Consider the following 20733-nt stretch of genomic DNA (forward strand, 5'->3'; position numbering starts at 1 on the left):
CTTTTTAAATGCAGTTTATTGTTGTAAAAAAGGGGGGGAAATATAATTTGTTATAACCCGAATCAGTCATATAAATCTTCAAAGACAATATTTGAAGAGGTAACTTTATTATTATACTAATCTTGTTTTTTTCATGTAAAAAATCTTACTCGGTTATTGTAATATATATGTGACCTCATACATGACTCGAATCAGTATAATCTACATCAAATTATTTCAGTTTTTTTTCTTCCAAAAAATCTTGAGGATTTCTTCACTGTTTCAAAAAATTATATTGACCAATGTGCTAGTGTATACTAGTTTTTTTTTTTTGGCTAGAGTAGTGTGTAATAGTTTAGCTTTGCTATACTTTTTCCCTATTGAAACAGATAACCCCGCAGTAGCGCACTAGCGCCCCAAATACACATGTGAAAAGTCCAGAGGGACATGATAAAGAGAAACATAGTCAGTATAATAAAAAAAAAGTTTTAAACTGTAGTCATAAAGTCATGAAGCATATATATTTAATAAACGAGGCAAGCTAGATATAAAATTTTAAATCATTTCCATCTTTAATAAGTTGCTTGAACCGTAAACATGCCCTTGTTTTGCACGTGTCATCCTGGTACAACCATACACATTGACATTGCTCTCTGCAAATTTACGAGGCACCAATTTTCTTATCGCGTATTATTTGCACACGCGATGAAATAGTTTTGATCTTGATTCGATGCAATTTTTCGGGTAAACAGTGGCAATAAGCACAAAACATAGTACTAATATTTGTTGTAAAAATGCTTTATATAAGATGTAAGAATCCCATATGCTCCAAATATTTGGTAGAGTGAGCTACAATAATAAAACTTTGATATTAATAAATGAAAAAATCATTCACTCAAAACTAAGCACATGTGTAGAATATGCATGTTGCAGCCCTGAGACCAATGCACACGCGACAAGGATAGAAAGCTTTTGTTATCGTCATAATCGTAATTATAATAGCAGCCTTTGAATACATGTAATGTATGTCTTCACAACCAAACAAAATTCCAAGCACCCAGGAATCAACACTACCGCCTCAAGTTCTCCACAACGTATTCCGCATATAAGGTCCTTCTCACAACAAAATAAAAAGGTTTTAAACTTCATATCATTCTTGCGCATGAATAAAAAGAGAAGTATTAAAATTGAAACCTTAAAACATTTTTAAAAAAAATGTCAAAATTGGACGAGTTAAAGTGATCAATTACCCATTACTTAATGGATAAAAAACGGTTTAGTGATCATGAATCAGATGGCTGCTACTTACATGGAATGCTTGATCGCTTCATAGGCAGCTGAGGCAGGAAGAAAGTCGTTCACTGCAACTTCCTTGTTCTCATTCTTCTTGTCTAATTCCTTTATTAAGAAAAACACAAAAATAGTTTGATTTTACATGGCGCACCAAATGATACTTGTGTATTTCGCTGTTATGTAGATGCTAACATATAGGAAGTGCTGAACAAACACATTTTGAAATTCTTGGAAAGGATACAATCTTCAAAGAAACGACGAATTTCAGCTAAACGGTGTGGAGGAAGCTCCTTGATATCATTGTAATGCCTATACTCAGGATCATCAGCACAGACAGCAATTATCTTGTCATCTTTCTCACCCTGAATTTGATCACAATTAATGGTAGATCAATAATCAAAAGAACTGCTAAATATATATATATATATATATATATATATATATATATAGAGAGAGAGAGAGAGAGAGAGAGAGAGAGAGAGAGAGGCTCTTGCTTTGTGGAAAAAGGGAATGTCTAATATACCTGATCAATCATAGGCATGAGACCAATAGCTTTGGCCCGAAGAAAGCAACCCGGAAGAACTGGCTCCTGTCCAACCAAGTACGACCAAGGGTTAGCATCACAAAAAAACAGTAAAAGCATAAAACAAAACGTACTTAATAGATTAATTAATTAATATACTAAAGATAATGTATAAAAATATATACATAATATACACTAAAGATAGTAGAAAAATACTGAAGATGTAAAAATGTAGGATGGTCCACAAACGTCAAATACAAAATTGTTGAACTAGGAAGGCCAATTCATTGACTCTCCTTGAATTATTACGATAAAAATATTCTGGGATTATTAATTATATTACAGTATATAAAATAATTTTATTCAGGTTCCCACATTGAGATCACTTGAGCTGGCTAAATTTTAGATTAGTAATAAAGATAAGGCCTAATAAGTAAAGGTCTTTTAAAATGACAAGGATCACTTTAAAGACACTAAAATCATCAAAACTATAGAAACTCTACTCAAGAGACTTTAGTTAAAATGTTGACCTCGTTACTCTAACCACCAACTTAAGTATTTGGTATTGCAGTTGAACGGAAGTTGTTGACTTATTACACAATCCATTTTCAGAAAACTTGAATCACACTAACTAGCAAGAAGTTGGCAATATGAACAATATTCAAGTACCTGCATAATAACCAAGACATCCATGGGATCACCGTCCTCACAAATAGTACGTGGAATAAACCCATAGTTGTGAGGATAAACAACTGATGAGTAAAGTATACGATCAACCTGCACATAGATGCATGTTCAGCAATATCCTGTCAACAAGTGTAACAAGGGAAGAAAAAGCTAGGCAACCATGATTACCATAATAAGTCCAGTTCTTTTGTCAAGTTCATATTTCACCTTGCTTCCTTTCCCTATTTCGACCACCTGCAAGATTCAGCAATATTTCACAAGTATTCAAGTCTAATTTCTCAATAGAGGCAATAAAAATCATAACAATTTAAGGTCACAGGAACAACATGATATGAAAACTTGAGATTAGAGTAGCCATGCTGATTAGAAAATGTTATAGGTCAAACACTGCAATTCTTAAAAAGCTTAGGCTTATCATTCTATAGCATTTAAGAATTAGATGAAAAGAAAAAGAAAGCATGAGAAACATAATATAGGAAATATTTTGGGTACTTGACAACAAATTGTCCCGCAATGCTAGATATGCTTAAACCTATAGTACAAGTTTAGAACAAATTCAGCCAGAATCCCATACAAATAATCAAATTATGCCCTTCCAACAAGTCAGTCAGGTAACAGGATAGTCATTTCCAATAAGAAGACAGACTAACTGGAAAAATTTGAGATGAAAATGGAATCGCCATTATCCAATATGATCCCTGTTCTAACCATCAGTCTACAAAGCACCAATACTTGCATTTGCTTCACTATCCAATATGAATATTTGGATACTTCATACTTATTTGATGTCCTCTTTACACACCCACACACACATTGCAAGCATTGTTTCCTATATAGTAACACAGTATCAACCGTCCAGGGTCGGCTTAATGTTGGGCCTAGAGTAGTATACATGAGGTCATGAATCAAAATTCAGTGACTATTGTAAAAAAAATAAAATACATCGTATATCTGTTTTTTTGGTGTGAATTACATTGTATATCTTTTACTTTACCATTCCATCAAACAAACATGCATATTATATCCGTGCATCATAGCCATTAATAGATAAAATCTCAGCAAAACATTTAGTGATCCTTTAATGATTTGGCATGGAAATTGCATGACAAGTCATTCAATGTTTAGGATTGTAAGTTTTAAGTATATATGCTTACACAGTTGAAGATCTTTGGAGCTTCGGGTCCTGCATTGTGGAGAAAATACAGTTAACATACAAAATAAAGTAAGAAAAAAGAAATACATCACGATCAAAACATTAAGATGTCACAATTTTACAATTACATAGCTTACCTATCTCAAGATCGTGCCACGGGTGTGCAGCAACGTGTCTCCTGGAAATGGATGAAAGAATCCTCTCGTTAAGACGAGGGTTTGGGGACTGTTGATAGCTGGAAACCTTGTTTGGGGTCTCAATTGGTGGAGCCATTTCTGCACTCCGAAATAATAAATAATATTTTTCACTAGATCCATAGTTGTATTTTCACATTATTTACCAACCTTTAAAAAAAAAAAAAAACAATGTACCAAATTTGACCTTTGACCTTTGACCTTTCAATAATCACCCAAAAGAACAGTGTCCGAAAATTAATACCATACAAAATCAACAATAATCAATCCATTTGACGCGTAAACTTAGGCAAGAATTGCAAAAACAAAATCTATTCTAATTTCACCAAAAGCACCGTCATAAAAGATGAATGTCTGCAATTACGAATTAAAAACTCAAATAATCAATCCATTTGACAAAATCTATTTTAATTTCAATAAATGTTATATGCAGAGACACCTAGTTTTTTCTTTTCCAATCTCACCAAAAGCACCGTCACAATTGCAATTACGACTTTAAAAAACACGTTTTCCTATAACTCATTTGACATTCTCTGATTCAGAAGCCATTTTTGCAAGCGAAACGGCAGAGCATAGGGAATTACACAAAAAAAAAAAAAAAAACGTAACTAAACGGCAGGGAAAGGCCAAAACGGCGACAGATCTGAGATATTCCAGGGCAAGCATATTGCTACTACTTAAAAACAGAGGTTACAAAGAAACGTGGAGTTTAAGAAACGGCGCTTCAAGAAAATTAAGCAGAAATAAGAATTAATTAAGAAAAAAAAAAGTTTAGGAGCATCGCAACCCTAGCGGTGGGAGTGGAAGGAGGAAAAACGGGAACTCACCGACAAAGTAATGTAAGTGTGGTGGTGAAACGAAGGTTGGAGAAAAAGAAGAAACAGAGATCTAGAGAGAGAAACGATGAGGTGTGAGTGGAATGCTTGTTGAGTCTGCAAAGAATGGGATGCGAGGGCGCTTATGTAGAGGAGGAGGATGTGAGGTGTACGCAACGCGTTCCCGCTCTCCTTGTTGTTTCACAGACACAGGCCATAGCCACTTCACCTTTATTCAAAATTAAATTAAATAAGGAGAAAGAATCAGAGAATATCTGTTTGGTAAGGTGCCGAATAAAAAAAAATAATGTAAGAAAGAAAATAAACATAAAAAGAAAAAAAATGAAAGAAAGAAAAATTTAATTAAATGATGAAAAACAAATGATTAATTTATTAAAATTAAGATTGAATATTCAAATTCGATTCTTATTAAAAATAATTATTGATTAAATTTTATTTATCTTTCCATTGAATAAAAGATTAAGTTAGATAAAATAACCTGGGTTATCAATAAATGAATATAAAAAAAAAACGTTCATTGAGAGTTTCTATTATAGTAATGTTTAGATGTTGCCGTTTTTAAATAAAAACATAGAAGTGAAAATCAAAATAAAAACTCTTGTTGTTGCATTTATATTTTGCGAATTTGGGAATATGAATTCCTTAAAATATGAAAGGAATTAGTAACATTTAATTAATGTGAGTTTAGCTGTGACAAATTATTTTGATAAATAATTATATTTATAATAATTTATTATAAATAATTATATAGTAGAATTTTATATTTTAATATGGTGAGTGAAAAATAGTTTTAAAATAAATTTTTTCGTTTAGTTTTTTGATTTTCCTTTATAATAAAATTATAAAAAGTATGGCATTATTTTTAATTATTAATTTTGTATTTAACATAAATCATTATTAACATAATTTACAAAAATAAAGTTTTTTAAAAATAATTTGATTACTCTTAAGTACAGATTCTAAACTTTTGCTTATGATAATAAAAAAACTAATATAGCTGTTTCATGATTTTGATAATTTTAGCAAATATATTGGCGTTTTCTTGATAAAAGAAAGCTGTTTTTTTTATAAAAAAAAGAAAAAGAAAAAGAAAAAAAGAAAGCTTTTTATTATAAAATTAATTTACTTAAAGAATTTGTACTTTTTTTTATCAGTGGTGATTTATGTTTTTGTCTCAGAAATTATAATACTAGTCATTCAATTTAGTAATGATATCTGGTTACCACACTAATCATGTGTGCGCTAAGTGGATTATTCATTCCTTTTAAAGTAAAAAGCATGAATTACTTTGAAGAATTGAAAGAGAAGAATAGAATACGATACCTTCTTTCCTACTCAGCATGGATAAGCATCTCTTACCCGTTTATCATATGCTGACTGGGTGTGACGTGGACCCACCGTTGACGGAGACGGCGTTCCAAATCCGAACGGTCGTGCGGTGCAGTAGGAACCCACTCCTACGCCATATTGTCTCGAGACAGCAAAGAAATTTGTTCCGTTAACGAAACGGATCTTCGCTCACGGCAAGTGGGGATCATGTGTGATGCAGTGCTGGCTCACCCACCATTCATCTCTCTCTTTTTTAGTCTCAATATAACATTTTTTACGTAGAGATTTTTCAGATTAATTTTCATGCTGTGGATAAATATTGCATTTTTAATCCATTAGAACTCTTTCCGAATAAACTAAACACAAATATGCATTTTTTTTTTCAAACTAAGTAAACTACTAACTGATCTTTGAGGGTGAATTGGATTATCACTCCGGTTATTTATTTTTCTGCTTACTAGCGATTTATGAGCTACCTATGTATGTTTAAACTAAAAGTTGTTCATTTGTCTATGTATGTTTGTGATTTTTTTTTTTATATAGATAGTAACTTGAGATTTTGATGTATTATTATTATTATCTTAAAATGAAAAGAAAAGGTTCTTTAAATTAAAAGTTAAGTAAAACAGAGAATTGAAAGAATGAAAAAGAAAGAAAAAAACATGATAACAATAAAAAGAAAAAAGAAAGCAAGAATGATATTATTTTATATTTGCAAATCTATTAATTCATTCAATAAATAATTTGAAATATAAAAAAAAACAAATATTTTTCTAATTTTTTTATATTTCGTTTTATACATTAATTTTTTTCAAAGCAAGGCCACCTCTTGATTTCACTTTTTAAACGCATGGTCCTGTATTTTTTTTAATAATGACAACAAATTTAATAAATATGACATTCCTTATTCAACAAAAATAAACGTGACATTTCTTGGCACCGTCCGCACGGGATGCGACCTTGCACTATTTTTGTAATGAATTAAAGGAAGTGGCGTAGAAGCAATGAAACTGTGTTCCTGACAGCAAAGGGGCGTTTAGTTGGGTAAATTTGAAAATTTGCTCGTATCTTTTACACTTTAGATGCTAAAAAGAAATAGAGAGGAATTTTTTTAAAAAGAAAAAAATATTATGTGAGATTGTATGTTATCTAAGTGGATATACAGAGATAAAATCTTATATTTAGATTAAGAAATAAAATCATTAAATGATAAGTATGATTAACCAAAATTGATCATTTTTAACAAATGTCAGATAATCATAAGAGAGTATTGAAAAAAGAATACATTAACATTTCTTTATATAGATAAGACAAATGATATAACTTATTTAATTAAATAGAAAAAATTAGAATGATTGGACAATTTTGATCGTTAAAGAAAATACTTCATAGTAAAAGAGATACTTGAAGTTAATTACTTCTTTCATGGGAATTTTAGTGTGTTTAAATTAGTTTTCAATTCTAATAAAATAAAGTTGAAACCAAATGGACAAATAATTGCTTCAATTTCTTAATTTTCAATTTTCAATTTTCTACCATAATTTTGGTGGTAAAATTAATTTTATGAAGTACCGAAACACACTATTAGTAGTAGTAGAGATTTTCACGCGAGAGAATTCAAATGAAAATCCTACTTAAAGTTAAAAGGATTAATGCACGAGTACTCGGGTTTAGATCTCCTCATGTGATCTTTTTATTATTCAATAAAATGTTAGTCTTTAATTAAAAATAAGAAAACATGTTTTTTTTACAAGATAAAAGAATTTTAAATAATACTCAAAAGGGGAGACGTGTTTTAATGTAAAGATTTTATTTTAAAAGAACCCAAATAAAAATTTCACTTAAAAAGATAATAAAGAGGAGCAATTTTTAACATAAACTCTACCCTTCAATTTTTTTTATCCCTCCTGTAATGGTTGATATCTAACATAAAACTCTACCCTTAAATTCTTTTTATCGCTCATGTAATGGTTGATGTCTTGATAATCCAAGTGGTTGGAGATTTGAATTCCTCTTGTAAGTCACTCTTCAATATTTCCGAGTCTCCATTGAATTGGTCCATCCAACGTGCTAAGTATTAATATTAACGGTGATTATATTTATATTTTACTTGTTCGGAAAATTATATTTCTTTTCTTTTCTTTTTGTTATGTTTGAAAACATTACGTGTTTGGTTAATAGGTATAAATAGTCAAAGCAATCATATGTTTTTTTTTTAAAAAAAATAACAAATATTAACAAGTCTGGTGATAAATAAAATTATATATATATATATATATATATATATATATATATATATATATATAATACAAATTTCAAGAAAGATCAATATAGTTAACTTATAATAAAAAAACTAGAAGAAATCGTTTGGTTATAATAAAAAAGGGTCCTTTAAAGTGTAATAATATCTTATTATCCAAGGGAAAAAGGTTCATTTAATTCGTTCACGTTGTCCAGCTGAAATTTTAAAATGCAATATCTTTAAAATAAGGAAAAACTCTTTGCTTAAGTTGATAACTATTTCTTAAAAATATATGAAAGCAAATAAATAAATATGCATTGCATTTACAATGGAGGCTGGCATCTCACTGTCCCTTCCTTTTCCTACGCTACAGCTAGTTTCCATTTCATCAACAACAGCAATTCAATTCTGATTAATTTAGCAAAGCATTAAAAAATTATTTGCCATCATGGCATTATGGTTCGAATTTCCTTTGCCTAGTTTTTTTTTTTTTATATCAAAACTATGCCTAGCTTTGAATTATATAAAAAAAATAATGGGAACGATAGGTTTGAATATATAGATCGTGGTTAGACCAGGACAAAATTTGAATCAGTTGGTCTTCAAAAAAAAAAAAAAAAGGACCAGGTCGATCAAAATGACTTTTCAAGGTCGTCCACGATTAGTTAGTTGCATCCCTCCATTTGTCATGGATCTTTCTTCTTTTGGTTTTCGTCTTTTGGGTATTTTATTTTGGACTTGAATTTTCTGTTGGCCTTTTTCATGTTATTCCTGTATTGTTTCATTAAAATAATCATACATTATGTTAATATTTAATATTTAATGGTGATATATAATTTTAAAAAATTATAAAAATTATATAATTTTATAGAATAATACAGAAAAGGACAACAAAGAAATCAAATTTTTTTATTTTTTTATGCACGAAAATGAATGCAAGATGAAAGGTGATCAAGGAAGAGAGGGAGACAAAGCATGTAGTGGTGCCCACACAGAATCGGGTGAAGCATCCTGTCCCGGAATGAAGGAACGTGCTTTTAGATAAGCATATATATATATATAACAAAGCTACGCGTTAACAACATTTTTTAAGCTTTACCATGCAGCGGGTAGCATGACAATTAACCGAAAGTGTAATGACCACTAGTAAAAAAATTAAGGCTCGATATAAAGAGGGAATTTTTCTCCCCCAACAAATCTTGATGTGGACACACATTTATCAGTATAAATAGGTGCGACTCTAAATATATATTTTTTTATCTCATCTTGACAAGTTTATTTAATAAATTCAAAAATAAAAATTTAATGTTATGTTTGTAAGATTCCCACTTTATTCTCACATATAACATTTGTTTGTAAGATTTAAATTTATTCAAATATTTAACTTATGTTGCATTATAACTGGAATATAAAAGATTTTTAATATTTTTTAACATCTATTTGTTTATTTTGACTGGAAAGAGATCACAAATCATTTATGATTTTTTTTGGATGGTTTAACTCATGAAAATAATTTTCTGAAGCCTTGTTTAGATAATTTTTTTTTAAAACAATATTATTTCATTTTTAACGGTACTAAGTAATTAAATAGGTGCATTGTTTATAGTTACAAAACAATTTTATCTTACCAACTCTAAATTTCCCAATATGCTAGGCTATTTTTGTCTTATTTCAAAGGCAAAAATTCATTATAAAAAAAGGCAAATATGTTATTTGCGTGATTTTCACAACGCATTATGGCCACAAATAAAATAAGAATTAGGCCATATTTGAATTTTTTTTTCCATAAACATCCACGAGAGAACAAAATTAGAAAATAAGACGAATTTCGCTTCTCTCGTATGCTCTAGAAGTTTTCCATAAAAATAAAATAAAATTTAGAAGCTTTATCATCTAACTTTTTTAAAAGTTTAAATGCACATGTTTATTTTAGCTTGTAAAAGAAACTTATTTCCTTTTACATTATTTTTTGTATTCATCCCTTTCCTGCTTATCAAGAAATTTATCTAAAAACAAACTTATATAATGTGTTTGTAGAATGTTGAAACACGTAAAATCAAATATATATAAATGTTCAAAAATTTTCTGATGATTATAATTAGGCATTTTTTTTTGTTATGATGGTTATAGTTAACTTATAAAAATCTATAATACTTATATCTATAAATAAACAACGCAAAATATTATTCAGAATATTTATATATAATATTTTTTATATTTATAATTTTTTTTTATTAAAATATATAAATATGTTTTTCTTATTTTAAATTATATATACAAAATATTTAATGAAAATAGAAATAAAAAGTTTAGAAATAGAAGTTAAAACAAATGCATTTTTATAATTTTAATTTTTTGAAGACATAAATTAAGTAGTCAAAACAAAAATATTTTTTAAATGTTGAAAATTGTAAATGGAAAATATTTAAAAAAAAACAAAATAAAGATAAAAATGATAAATCTAAAATTACTATCTTTGTGAGTACTCCGTATAAGTTTAGAAAAATGAACTTTAAAAAAAAAATTGATTATATGTAAATAGATATTATATATCTTTTACAAATTTTACGGATCCCATTAATGCAAAAGTAACTATTAATTATTTTCTAGATCCACGTTCACTGGTATTTAACACGTTACCAAACTCACTGATAACATGACCTGAATGTTTGGAATCTTCTGCAGTAAAAAGGAAAACCACATACTATTTTAAATCTTGGCTCAACACTTGTCAAAAGCATTTACAAATTATTTTTGCAGTAACATAAAAAAGAATTTCAAAGATGACGATCGTCAACAGTTTCATGAAAACATTTTTCTCTAGATCTCAAAATATTGATGATTGTCGGTATTATTTTCTCACTATAAAAAAAATCTGAAAAGAGGTTATAAATTAATTAATGAGTAATATTAAAAATGAAGATTTTCTTTTAAGAAATAGATTTCTCAATTAATAAAAATCATCTCAATATTTAACTTTCCTATCAAATGAAAGAGAAAGATCAAAACTTAATTGTGATATTTTAGTAAGTGATTTTTCATCTAAAAAATTAAAAAATAAAAGCCATTGTAAAACAATGGCTTGATGATGGACATAACAAAGCTTTATCTTTAAACACATAGGTTTATCAGGGGGGGTTTTGTACTACCAGAGGAAGAGAAAAGTTAGGGTAATTTAGGAAGAAGAAATGAGGATGGAGAAGTAGGGGGTGTAAAATAGTAATTGCCTCCATTTAATAGGTAAAATCCTATCACTTGTGAGTAATTGTTGTGTTCAGCTATTGGGTTTGGGTTATGAACCTTTCTAAGCCCGTTAATACCTAGATTGTAGCCACTCGACAAAATTAGTTTTTGCATTCCAGTCCACTACTACATGTACAAGAAAAAAGACAATTACTTCCTCCACCTCATATTTTACTTCTTACATCCCATAGGAAACTTAAATGGACAAATGTGTCCTTTCCTTTCCCTTGCACCCCCTTCCGTTCCAGATCTGAATGAAACCTCACGTTGATCCCTTTGCCATAATAACTACACCCCCACCCCAAGACCTCTCAAACAACAAACAATTTTGGCCTTTTGACACTCTCAGTTCCAGAGTCTTCCCTTCTTTATTACAAAGATCCTTCATCAATTTCAGTAGCCAAATATGTGACCTTGATGACAAAGATGATGCTCCTGAAAGCATCCTCGAAGAAAACTATGGTGTAGATAAACAAAAGCCACTAGTTGTGCACAATTGTAGCAAGTTTGAGCAACCATCCAAGCCTGCAAGGAAAAATGAATTAAGGGTCTCGGACATACTTCTAGATCAAGGCTTGTTCAACAAACTTGAAAGATTGAGACTCAACATTTCAAACTTGAAGTAGTGAGTGTGACCGTGAAATGATACAGAGAGTGATATAGAGAGCTAAGGAATTTTGGATTGAAACTAGTATCAACCTCTACAATTGTAGAGGGATTTGCAGTACAAGCTGTGAATACAGGGAAAGTTTTGGGAGAGAGAAATTAGATTCACAATTCACATGATATTCTCTAAGTACCCTTAGCTCTTCTATTTAACTACTCAAGAAGTAACGAAATCCTTCAATTGGTTGTTGGCCTTGCGTGCTCTGGTGCTTTTGCGCATTCCCTGTAATTCCGGATCATGCATAACAGAATTATCCTCTTGCATTCCATGTGGGCCCTTACACACTTGAATTGATGACTCAGCAACATCTATTTCCTTCTCCTTAATTTGTCTTATTACAATACCATCCCCATTTAAGACAACCTTGTCCTCAAGGTTGAAGCTAGGATAATTGGCTTTCATATCTTCCAACCCTTCCCATGTGGATTCATCTGGTGGCATGTTTGTCCATTGGATAAGAACCTGTGGAATCTTCAACTCTCCTTGTTGAATCACACGTGCAGCTAGTACCTTAGCAGGTAGTACAATAGGCCCAATATCAGTCATTGTCAAGGGAAGTGGCATGTATTGTTCAGTGGTCCCTCCTTTGAAAGGCTTCAATTGTGACACTTGGAAAACTGAGTGAATCTTTGCTTCTTCTGGTAATTGGAGCTTGTAGGCTACAACACCTACCTTAGCTATTATCATGAAAGGTCCAAAAAATCTCATACCCAATTTTTTATTCTTTCTCAAAGCAACAGATTGCTGCCTATAAGGTTGTAATCGTACCAGCACCCAATCTCCAACCTGCAGCTCAAGATCTCTCCTTTTCTTGTCAGCTTGATTTTTCATATAAACTTGTGCTCTTTCCAAGTTACTTTTGAGCTGTTGTAGAGTTCTGTCTCTTTCTCCCAGCTGCTCTTGCACCGTAATAGGGTCATTTGGTTGAGGCCTATAGCGAGTTAAAGCTGGAGGGTCCCTCCCATAGAGTGCTTTAAAGGGTGTCATGCCAATGCTTGTATGGTGAGCTGTATTGTACCAGTATTCAGCCCAAGTTAAAGCTTTATACCAAGCCTTAGGATTCTCAAAAGTGAAACATCTCAAAAACATCTCTAAACACTTGTTGAGAATTTCAGATTGTCCATCTGACTGTGGGTGATATGCAGAACTCATGGCCAATGTTGTACCCTGTATCTCAAATAATCTTTTCCAGAAATCGCTAGTGAATACCTTGTCTCTGTCTGAAACTATAGACTTTGGAATTCCATGCAACTTCACTATATAATTCATGAAAGCCTCTGCAACTGTTTTACTGCTGTAATCACTGAGATGGAATGGGCAATGGTTGGAGCAACCCAGCTGGTAAACTATGAGAAGATTTTGCTTGCTGACATATAGCACAATTTTGCACAAACTGTTCGATGTCTTTCTTCATATTGTGCCAAAAATATTGATAAGCAATTCTAGCCATGGTTCTAGAATTTCCTGAATGTCCCCCAATAGGAGAGCTGTGATTCTCCTTCAAAATCATTTGAATCAAGTTAGAAGCGTCTGGTATAACCAACCTGCCTTTCCAATAAAGCAGTCCCTCTTTGGTCGTGTAGTGAGGCTTCAGCTGGGGGTGATCTTTGCATTGAGTTATGAGCTCCTGCATTTTATCATTACTCTTCACTTCATCTAGTAATTGTTGCATAAATCGTGTCTTTGGTTCAGACCACGATATCATGAACATTCTGGACAAGGAATCGGCAGCTATGTTCTCCTTTCCTGGATTATACTCAATGACAAAATCGTAACCCAGAAACTTGTGTAGCCATTCTTGTTGTTCAGGTGTTTGTAGGCTTTGATCCATCAAGCTTCTCAAGCTCTTCTGATCAGTCCTGATGATAAACTTACTCCCCAATAAGTAGTGCCTGAACTTTGCGATGGCTTCAGCTATAGCGAGCATTTCTCTAAAGTAAGATGATTTCTTCTGGTTTCGTGGTGCCAGCTTCTTTGAGAAAAATGCTATCGGGTGGCCATTTTGGTGCAGAACTGCCCCCACTCCAATTCCTGAAGCGTCAGTTTCAAGGATAAAAGTTTGTTGGAAATTCGGCAGAGCTAATACAGGTGCAGATGTGATGGCTTGTTGCAGCCCTTGAAAAGCTTCTTGTGTTGTTTCATTCCAGCAAAATGAATCTTTCCCTAACAAGTCTGTTAAAGGAGCTGCTATTTTGGCATACGACTTAATGAATCGTCTATAGTAGCCGGTCAATCCTAAAAACCCTCTCAACTGTTTCAGGTTAGTAGGTGTTGGCCACTTGAGAACTGCTTCAATCTTGGTTGCCTCTATTGCTACCCCTTTCCCTGACACCACATGTCCCAGATACTCTATCTCCTCAACCCCAAAAGCACATTTTGATAGTTTTACATACAGGGTATTTTGTTCTAACACCTGTAAAACTGCTTCCAAATGTGTGAGGTGGTCCTTCCAAGTGGTACTATACACAAGGATGTCATCAAAAAAATACCAATACATACTTCCTCAGAGCATGTTGAAAAATTTGATTCATGAGACATTGGAAGGTTGCTGGCGCGTTTGTTAACCCAAATGGCATAACTAGCCATTCATAATGACCATGGTGGGTTCTAAAAGCAGTCTTGTGTCTATCCTCCGGTTGAATCAAGATTTGGTGGTAACCGGACCTCAAATCCAGCTTCGAAAAATACTTTGCACCACAAAGTTCATCTAACAACTCATCTACAGTAGGCATAGGGAAACTATCCTTAACTGTAATGGCATTTAAAGCTCTATAGTCTGTGCAAAACCTCCAACTTCCATCTTTCTTTTTCACTAACACAATGGGAGATGAAAAAGGGCTATTACTGGGCTGAATGATTCCTTGATCTAGCATCTCTTTCACCATCTTTTCAATTTGCTCCTTTTGACTGTGGGGATACCTATAAGGTTTAACTTTGACCGGATTGGAGCCCTCTTTCAAAGGAATAGCATGGTTTTGAGGTCTTTGGGGTGGTAGTCCTTCTGGTGTCTTGAAAATACCTCTGTAAGTATATAATATCACAGCCACCTCAGGTGACATGTTAGCTGGTATCTCATCCCATACGTCATTGACTGCATCCGCTTGTACTCTCTCTACAGTGAACACTTCATCAATACTTCTAGTGTTACACATCCTTTTCAGCTGATGTAATTGTGCCTGACCTGGTCCCATGCTTGTGTCACCCTGTAATGTAATGAATTTTCCTTTGTGGAAAAATTTCAAAGTTAAAGCTGAATAGTCTGCCACATGAGGCCCTAAAGTAGCCAACCAAGCTGTCCCCAATATTAAGTCTGCACCAGCTACAGGTAAAAGGTACACAGGAATCAACATTTCATGCTCTTGAATGACTACAGGGAGTTGTGTCACTACCCCCTCTGCTGTCATAGTCTGTCCATTTCCCACTAACACCTTAAAGCAGGGTGCTGGTTCCACTGGTAATTTCAGAAAATGCGCAATTCTTGGTTGTACAAAATTATCAGAGCTCCCTCCATCAATAAGTATTTGTACTTGGAGTTTGCCAATTTTCCCCATGAAACGCATTGTCCCTAGACTGTTGGCTCCTTTCATTGCATTCAAGGATAGGTGATGTTCTGTGTGAGTTTGGTTTATGATGTTTTGTGGTTGGTCTGGTGGTTCTGTTTCCTCTTCTGCTGCATTTTCTGGTTCATGGTCAGATTGCAACAACATCAGGTGTTTGTTAGGACACTTGTGGCTAAATGAGAATTTCTCATCGCACCAATAACACAGTCCTTTGTCCTTCCTTAATTGCATCTCTGCAGGGGTGATTCTTTTGATATTTGGATTCTTTTGGTTAATGTCCATGGGTCTGGTAGGGGGTGTTGGTAATAAGGGAGTATTGGTTGGTTTTTGGTTGATTTCTGGTTTATTTGAATTGAAGTGAGCTCTATTTTGGTATTGAGTGTTTGGGTTTTGGTATTTTTGTGGTTTGGTGTTGGAAGTGTATTTTTCTTCATAAACTTTTGCTAGGGACACAGCTTTCACAATGTTAATAGGAGTGTGAATCATCACATCTCTCCTAATATCGGGGTTTAAGCCACTTATAAAACAATCAACAAGAGCATCAGTGCTTAATCCATAGACCCTGTTTGCTAAAGCAGTAAATTGCCGATAATAATCACTCACAGTCCCAGTTTGGCTAAGCTTAAACAAGGTAGCTCTAGGACAATCATAGATTGAAGGTCCAAAATCCAGTTCTAAGGCACGAGTGAACTCAGCCCAGGAATTAAAAGGATGTGTTCTCTGTATCATTTGAAACCAAGGTACCACATCTTGATCAAGATGAACAGATGTGATAGTCAATCGATCCTTATCAGGGGTTTCATAATAATCGAAAAATTGCTCAGCTCTAAAAATCCATTCCATTACATTTTTGCCATCAAAACGGGGGAAATCGAGCTTGACATTTCTTACCTGAAACGGAGCTTTGTTTGAGTTCGTAACACCATGGGAAGAGGTCTGAGAGGAGTTGCGTAATAACATCGAAAGAGCTTCGTTGATTTTATCCAGTTTCCCATCAGTGGACGATTGCAGATCCTCCATGGTTTGAAATCGAGCATCCGTCACAGCACCAAAACGCTCAAACTGGATCTGAACTTCATCGTACAACTTCTTGATATCGTCGACGTTTTTCTTCACGTTGGTGGCGAGCTCTTTCATTCTGGTGTTGTCTGCCATGGTGAAATGAAAGCACCAATGAAATGATACAGAGAGTGATATAGAGAGCTAAGGAATTTTGGATTGAAACTAGTATCAACCTCTACAATTGTAGAGGAATTTGCAGTACAAGCTGTGAATACAGGGAAAGTTTTGGGAGAGAGAAATTAGATTCACAATTCACATGATATTCTCTAAGTACCCTTAGCTCTTCTATTTAACTACTCAAGAAGTAACGAAATCCTTCAATTGGTTGTTGGCCTTGCGTGCTCTGGTGCTTTTGCGCATTCCCTGTAATTCCGGATCATGCATAACAGAATTATCCTCTTGCATTCCATGTGGGCCCTTACACACTTGAATTGATGACTCAGCAACATCTATTTCCTTCTCCTTAATTTGTCTTATTACAGACCGTCGATAAATGACTCTATTAATCGTCGTTAAATGTCTTTTTTGCAGTAGTGGGTGTGACCGTCACGTTTAGATTTAAAACTCCTCATTACCGTTGAGACTCAACGTTATCGTCGCTAGCCGGGATGCATTCTTCTTTGAACCTCCACCGCCATCCCTTTCTAATGTCTCCAAACCTCCATTGTGCCACCATGTTTGAGGTGTAAACGAATTTGTAATGAGAAAAGGCCATCATGAAGTCGTGCCTAAATCCTTTTACGTATGGGCTAACAAAGTTCTAGAATAGTAAATCTGAAAGCATTGGTTCCGAATTAAGTAATCCAGAATCCATGTAGTTTTCTGGAATATTCAATCTATAACAATGTTAGATAACTTTTGGATTTGTTGTTCCAAAAATATCATAGCATTATTCCAGAATGAGTAATTCCTTTTTTTTTTTTTACAAACAACAGAATGAGTAATTTTAAAAACATGTTTTATGGATTATTGATTCTGGAATAATGCTACGTTATTTCTAGAACAACGAATCGAGAAGCCTATAAAAAATGTAACCTATGGATTAGCCCATCGATAAAGATAAATGTTTGAAAAAAAATAAATGAAAGAAGTTATAATAAGAAAAGGATAGTTTGAGAATATTAGAAAGTTTGGGGGTGCAGGAAGAAATTACCAAGAAAAAAACACTCATATCTGGCCGCCAGGGAGAACGCAACATTGACTGCGAGAACAACGTTATATTCCAAAAACAAGAAAGTGGAAGCACATAAAATTTTACATGACTCATAACTAGATAGAAAATTAACTAACCCTCTGTCACCAATGATCAAGCATTACATTGCTATCAAACACATAAAAGAAAAAACATTACAATGCTATAATATAAAACTTTCGGATGAATAATTACACTGCTATGTAAAAATAAATAAATTACAATGCTATACATGACTCATAACTAGATGGAAAATTAACTCACCTTCTGACTTATTGTAATATAAAACATTACTATGCTTTCCAATGAGAATAAGTCAGGGTTAAAACACATAAAATTAGAAATACAAAATATAAAATTTTAAGAAAATAACATGAATTTATTAAAATAAAGGGATGTATTTGTCCACTTTTAAACAGTTTAGAGATTCATTACTATTGAAAAATTTATAATAATTTAGATATTCCGTTTAATTAATTGAGTTAAACTCTCTCACAGTCATATATCAGATATGATACATGTGTAATATGACTACCTTTATTTATATTTATTTATAATCAAGCTTTTTCCCTTAAGTTTTGTAAGAAATTATAGATTAGTAATGGCGTGCAAATAAATATAAATATCATTTATATTAAGAAAAATAAATAATGATGCAAAACAAATTAATAAAATATAAATATATTGTACTTAATATATTATCCTACTTCAATCTTAGTTTTTGTAAAAGAATCATATTTAATTTATCATTGTATTTATATTCATACCAATATCACTATTTAAGAATGGTATTTAATATGCACATCAGATTAATGATCTTTAAATCCTTTGTTTCTTCCTTAAGTCTTAAATATAAGAAGAAAAAAATTAATTCACACTAACTAAAAAAAATTAATTAACTACATTTAATTGTAACAATCTTAATTAAAAACTAAAATTTTCGCAATTTATTATTTATTGTAACTAAAATCTCAATTAAAATTCAAAATTAAGTGAAAGGCATATTAGAAATAGTAGTATTTAATAAGTTAAAATTAGTTGAATTTTTTTAATATTTGAGACTAAAAAAAATGTTCCCCCCCGCCTTATATTTGAGACAAAAAAATATATGGTTGAATTACTAGTAACCAATAACATCACATTTAGGTTACCGTTTTTTTCAAAAGTAACTAATGCTTTTTTAAAAGCAATAAATGTGTTGTTTCTATGTTGTCTAGGAAAATGTGTTTCCTTTGTTAAAGGAGTACCCAAACACATTATTATTAGATCTTTTGTATAAGAATTAAAGTATTTTAATATAGGTAAATGTTAACTATTGTCCCTAAATAGATTAGTTAAGGAATTAAAAAGAGAAATATTTTTATTGGGATGTGCAAAATTATATTGTTTATGATTTTTTTTTTGCATTTTTATCTAATTTTCACAATAAATACTTTTTCATTTTAATTTCTTAACCAATGTCTTTAGGACACTAGTTAGCAACACCTTTTAATGTATACTCTCCCCTCCCAAAATAAGTGTAGCATTTGAAAAAAAAAATTGTTCTAAAATAAGTATCGCATTTGACTTTTTATTGCAATATTAATTACTTTTTTTCACCAATACATAGAATAAATATCACTTTAATTTTCGAATCTAATATTAATATTATTCTGTTTCATCTATTTAATAAGATTAATTTTATAAAATTATTATTCTCTTTTATCGATTTATTAACTTTTCTTGATGTGTAAAATAATATAAAAACAACACTTATTTTAGGATGGAAAGACTACATGATACTTGTGTTTTGCTGATTAAACATAACCCAATGTATCTAATATTCATAATTGTGTTTAGCTTCAACCTTTTTGAATCAAGCTTCAAGCTTAAGGGCCGGGGTTAGTTGAATGAAATAAAGTCTTAATTACCTTGTATCTCACATGTTATAGATTTGAAGTTCTATTTAGTTTTTTTATGAGGTAAATATAAGTTTTTTACATAAGTGTTCTTTGAGCTTAAAAATCCACCGTATATAACTTCTGAACGTATTAGAATGAGCTCTCTTAAGATTAGGGGTAAAAAGGAGTATGGATGAAAGCATTCAAAAGGAATGGAGAAATTGGATAAATAACGAGATGGGTGATGGCATTCTTAACAAGATCTTCACTGTAAGATATCATGGAGGATATATAGTTTGAGACTAGCTAGCTGCTATTATGTTAATCGCTTGCTATTTTAATGGGATGACAATGAAAGTCACATGAGCTTTTGGTGTGATATTTGCCGATGTTGAAAGCAATATTCTATTTTAAAAAGCCCAAAACAATAAAGTAAGCAACAACATGATAGGACAACAAAATTTAAAAATAAAAAAGAAGACAACATTACTATTGATTTGATCAATTGAAGTGCATTGTGAAATCATTTCTATAAATTTAAGAATAAATATACTTATGTTGCTTATTATTTTAGAGACATATCTTTATGATGAACATTTCTTCAAGGATTCCCCCAGGATAAAAAAGTTTATAGGAAAATGCGGTATCTCGTTTTCTGAACTTTTTCTTATTTGGTTTGCATCATCCGAATTCATAATTCAATTATTCCATTTTTCCCCTATTCTCTATTCTTATCCTTTGCGTTCCATCCATCTACGCAAAATAGGCATGTTAATTTGTCCATATGAAAGCTACAAAGCTAAAAAAACAGAAATGAAAGGGACAAAACCAAAAAAAATAACTAACTTTAAGAGTTTTAAAGGTAGTTTATTTTGCAATAAGGAAAGTAATTT

At 31.9% G+C, this 20733-nt stretch overlaps 1 protein-coding gene across 1 annotated transcript; it reads right to left on the minus strand.

Annotated features, from left to right (window-relative positions):
- Positions 1 to 992: 992 nt before the first annotated feature.
- Positions 993 to 4763, minus strand: LOC100527417 (uncharacterized). The gene is given in 9 exon segments (NM_001248848.2): positions 993 to 1092; positions 1289 to 1370; positions 1514 to 1634; positions 1796 to 1861; positions 2465 to 2572; positions 2651 to 2716; positions 3637 to 3665; positions 3773 to 3910; positions 4657 to 4763. Coding segments are annotated over 8 exon segments (651 nt in total). The 5' UTR covers positions 3909 to 3910; positions 4657 to 4763; the 3' UTR covers positions 993 to 1049.
- Between the last annotated feature and the right edge of the window lie 15970 nt (positions 4764 to 20733).

This window comes from Glycine max, chromosome 13 (genome assembly GCF_000004515.6).
Source record: "Glycine max cultivar Williams 82 chromosome 13, Glycine_max_v4.0, whole genome shotgun sequence".
In the NCBI taxonomy this organism is placed as follows: Eukaryota; Viridiplantae; Streptophyta; class Magnoliopsida; order Fabales; family Fabaceae; genus Glycine; species Glycine max.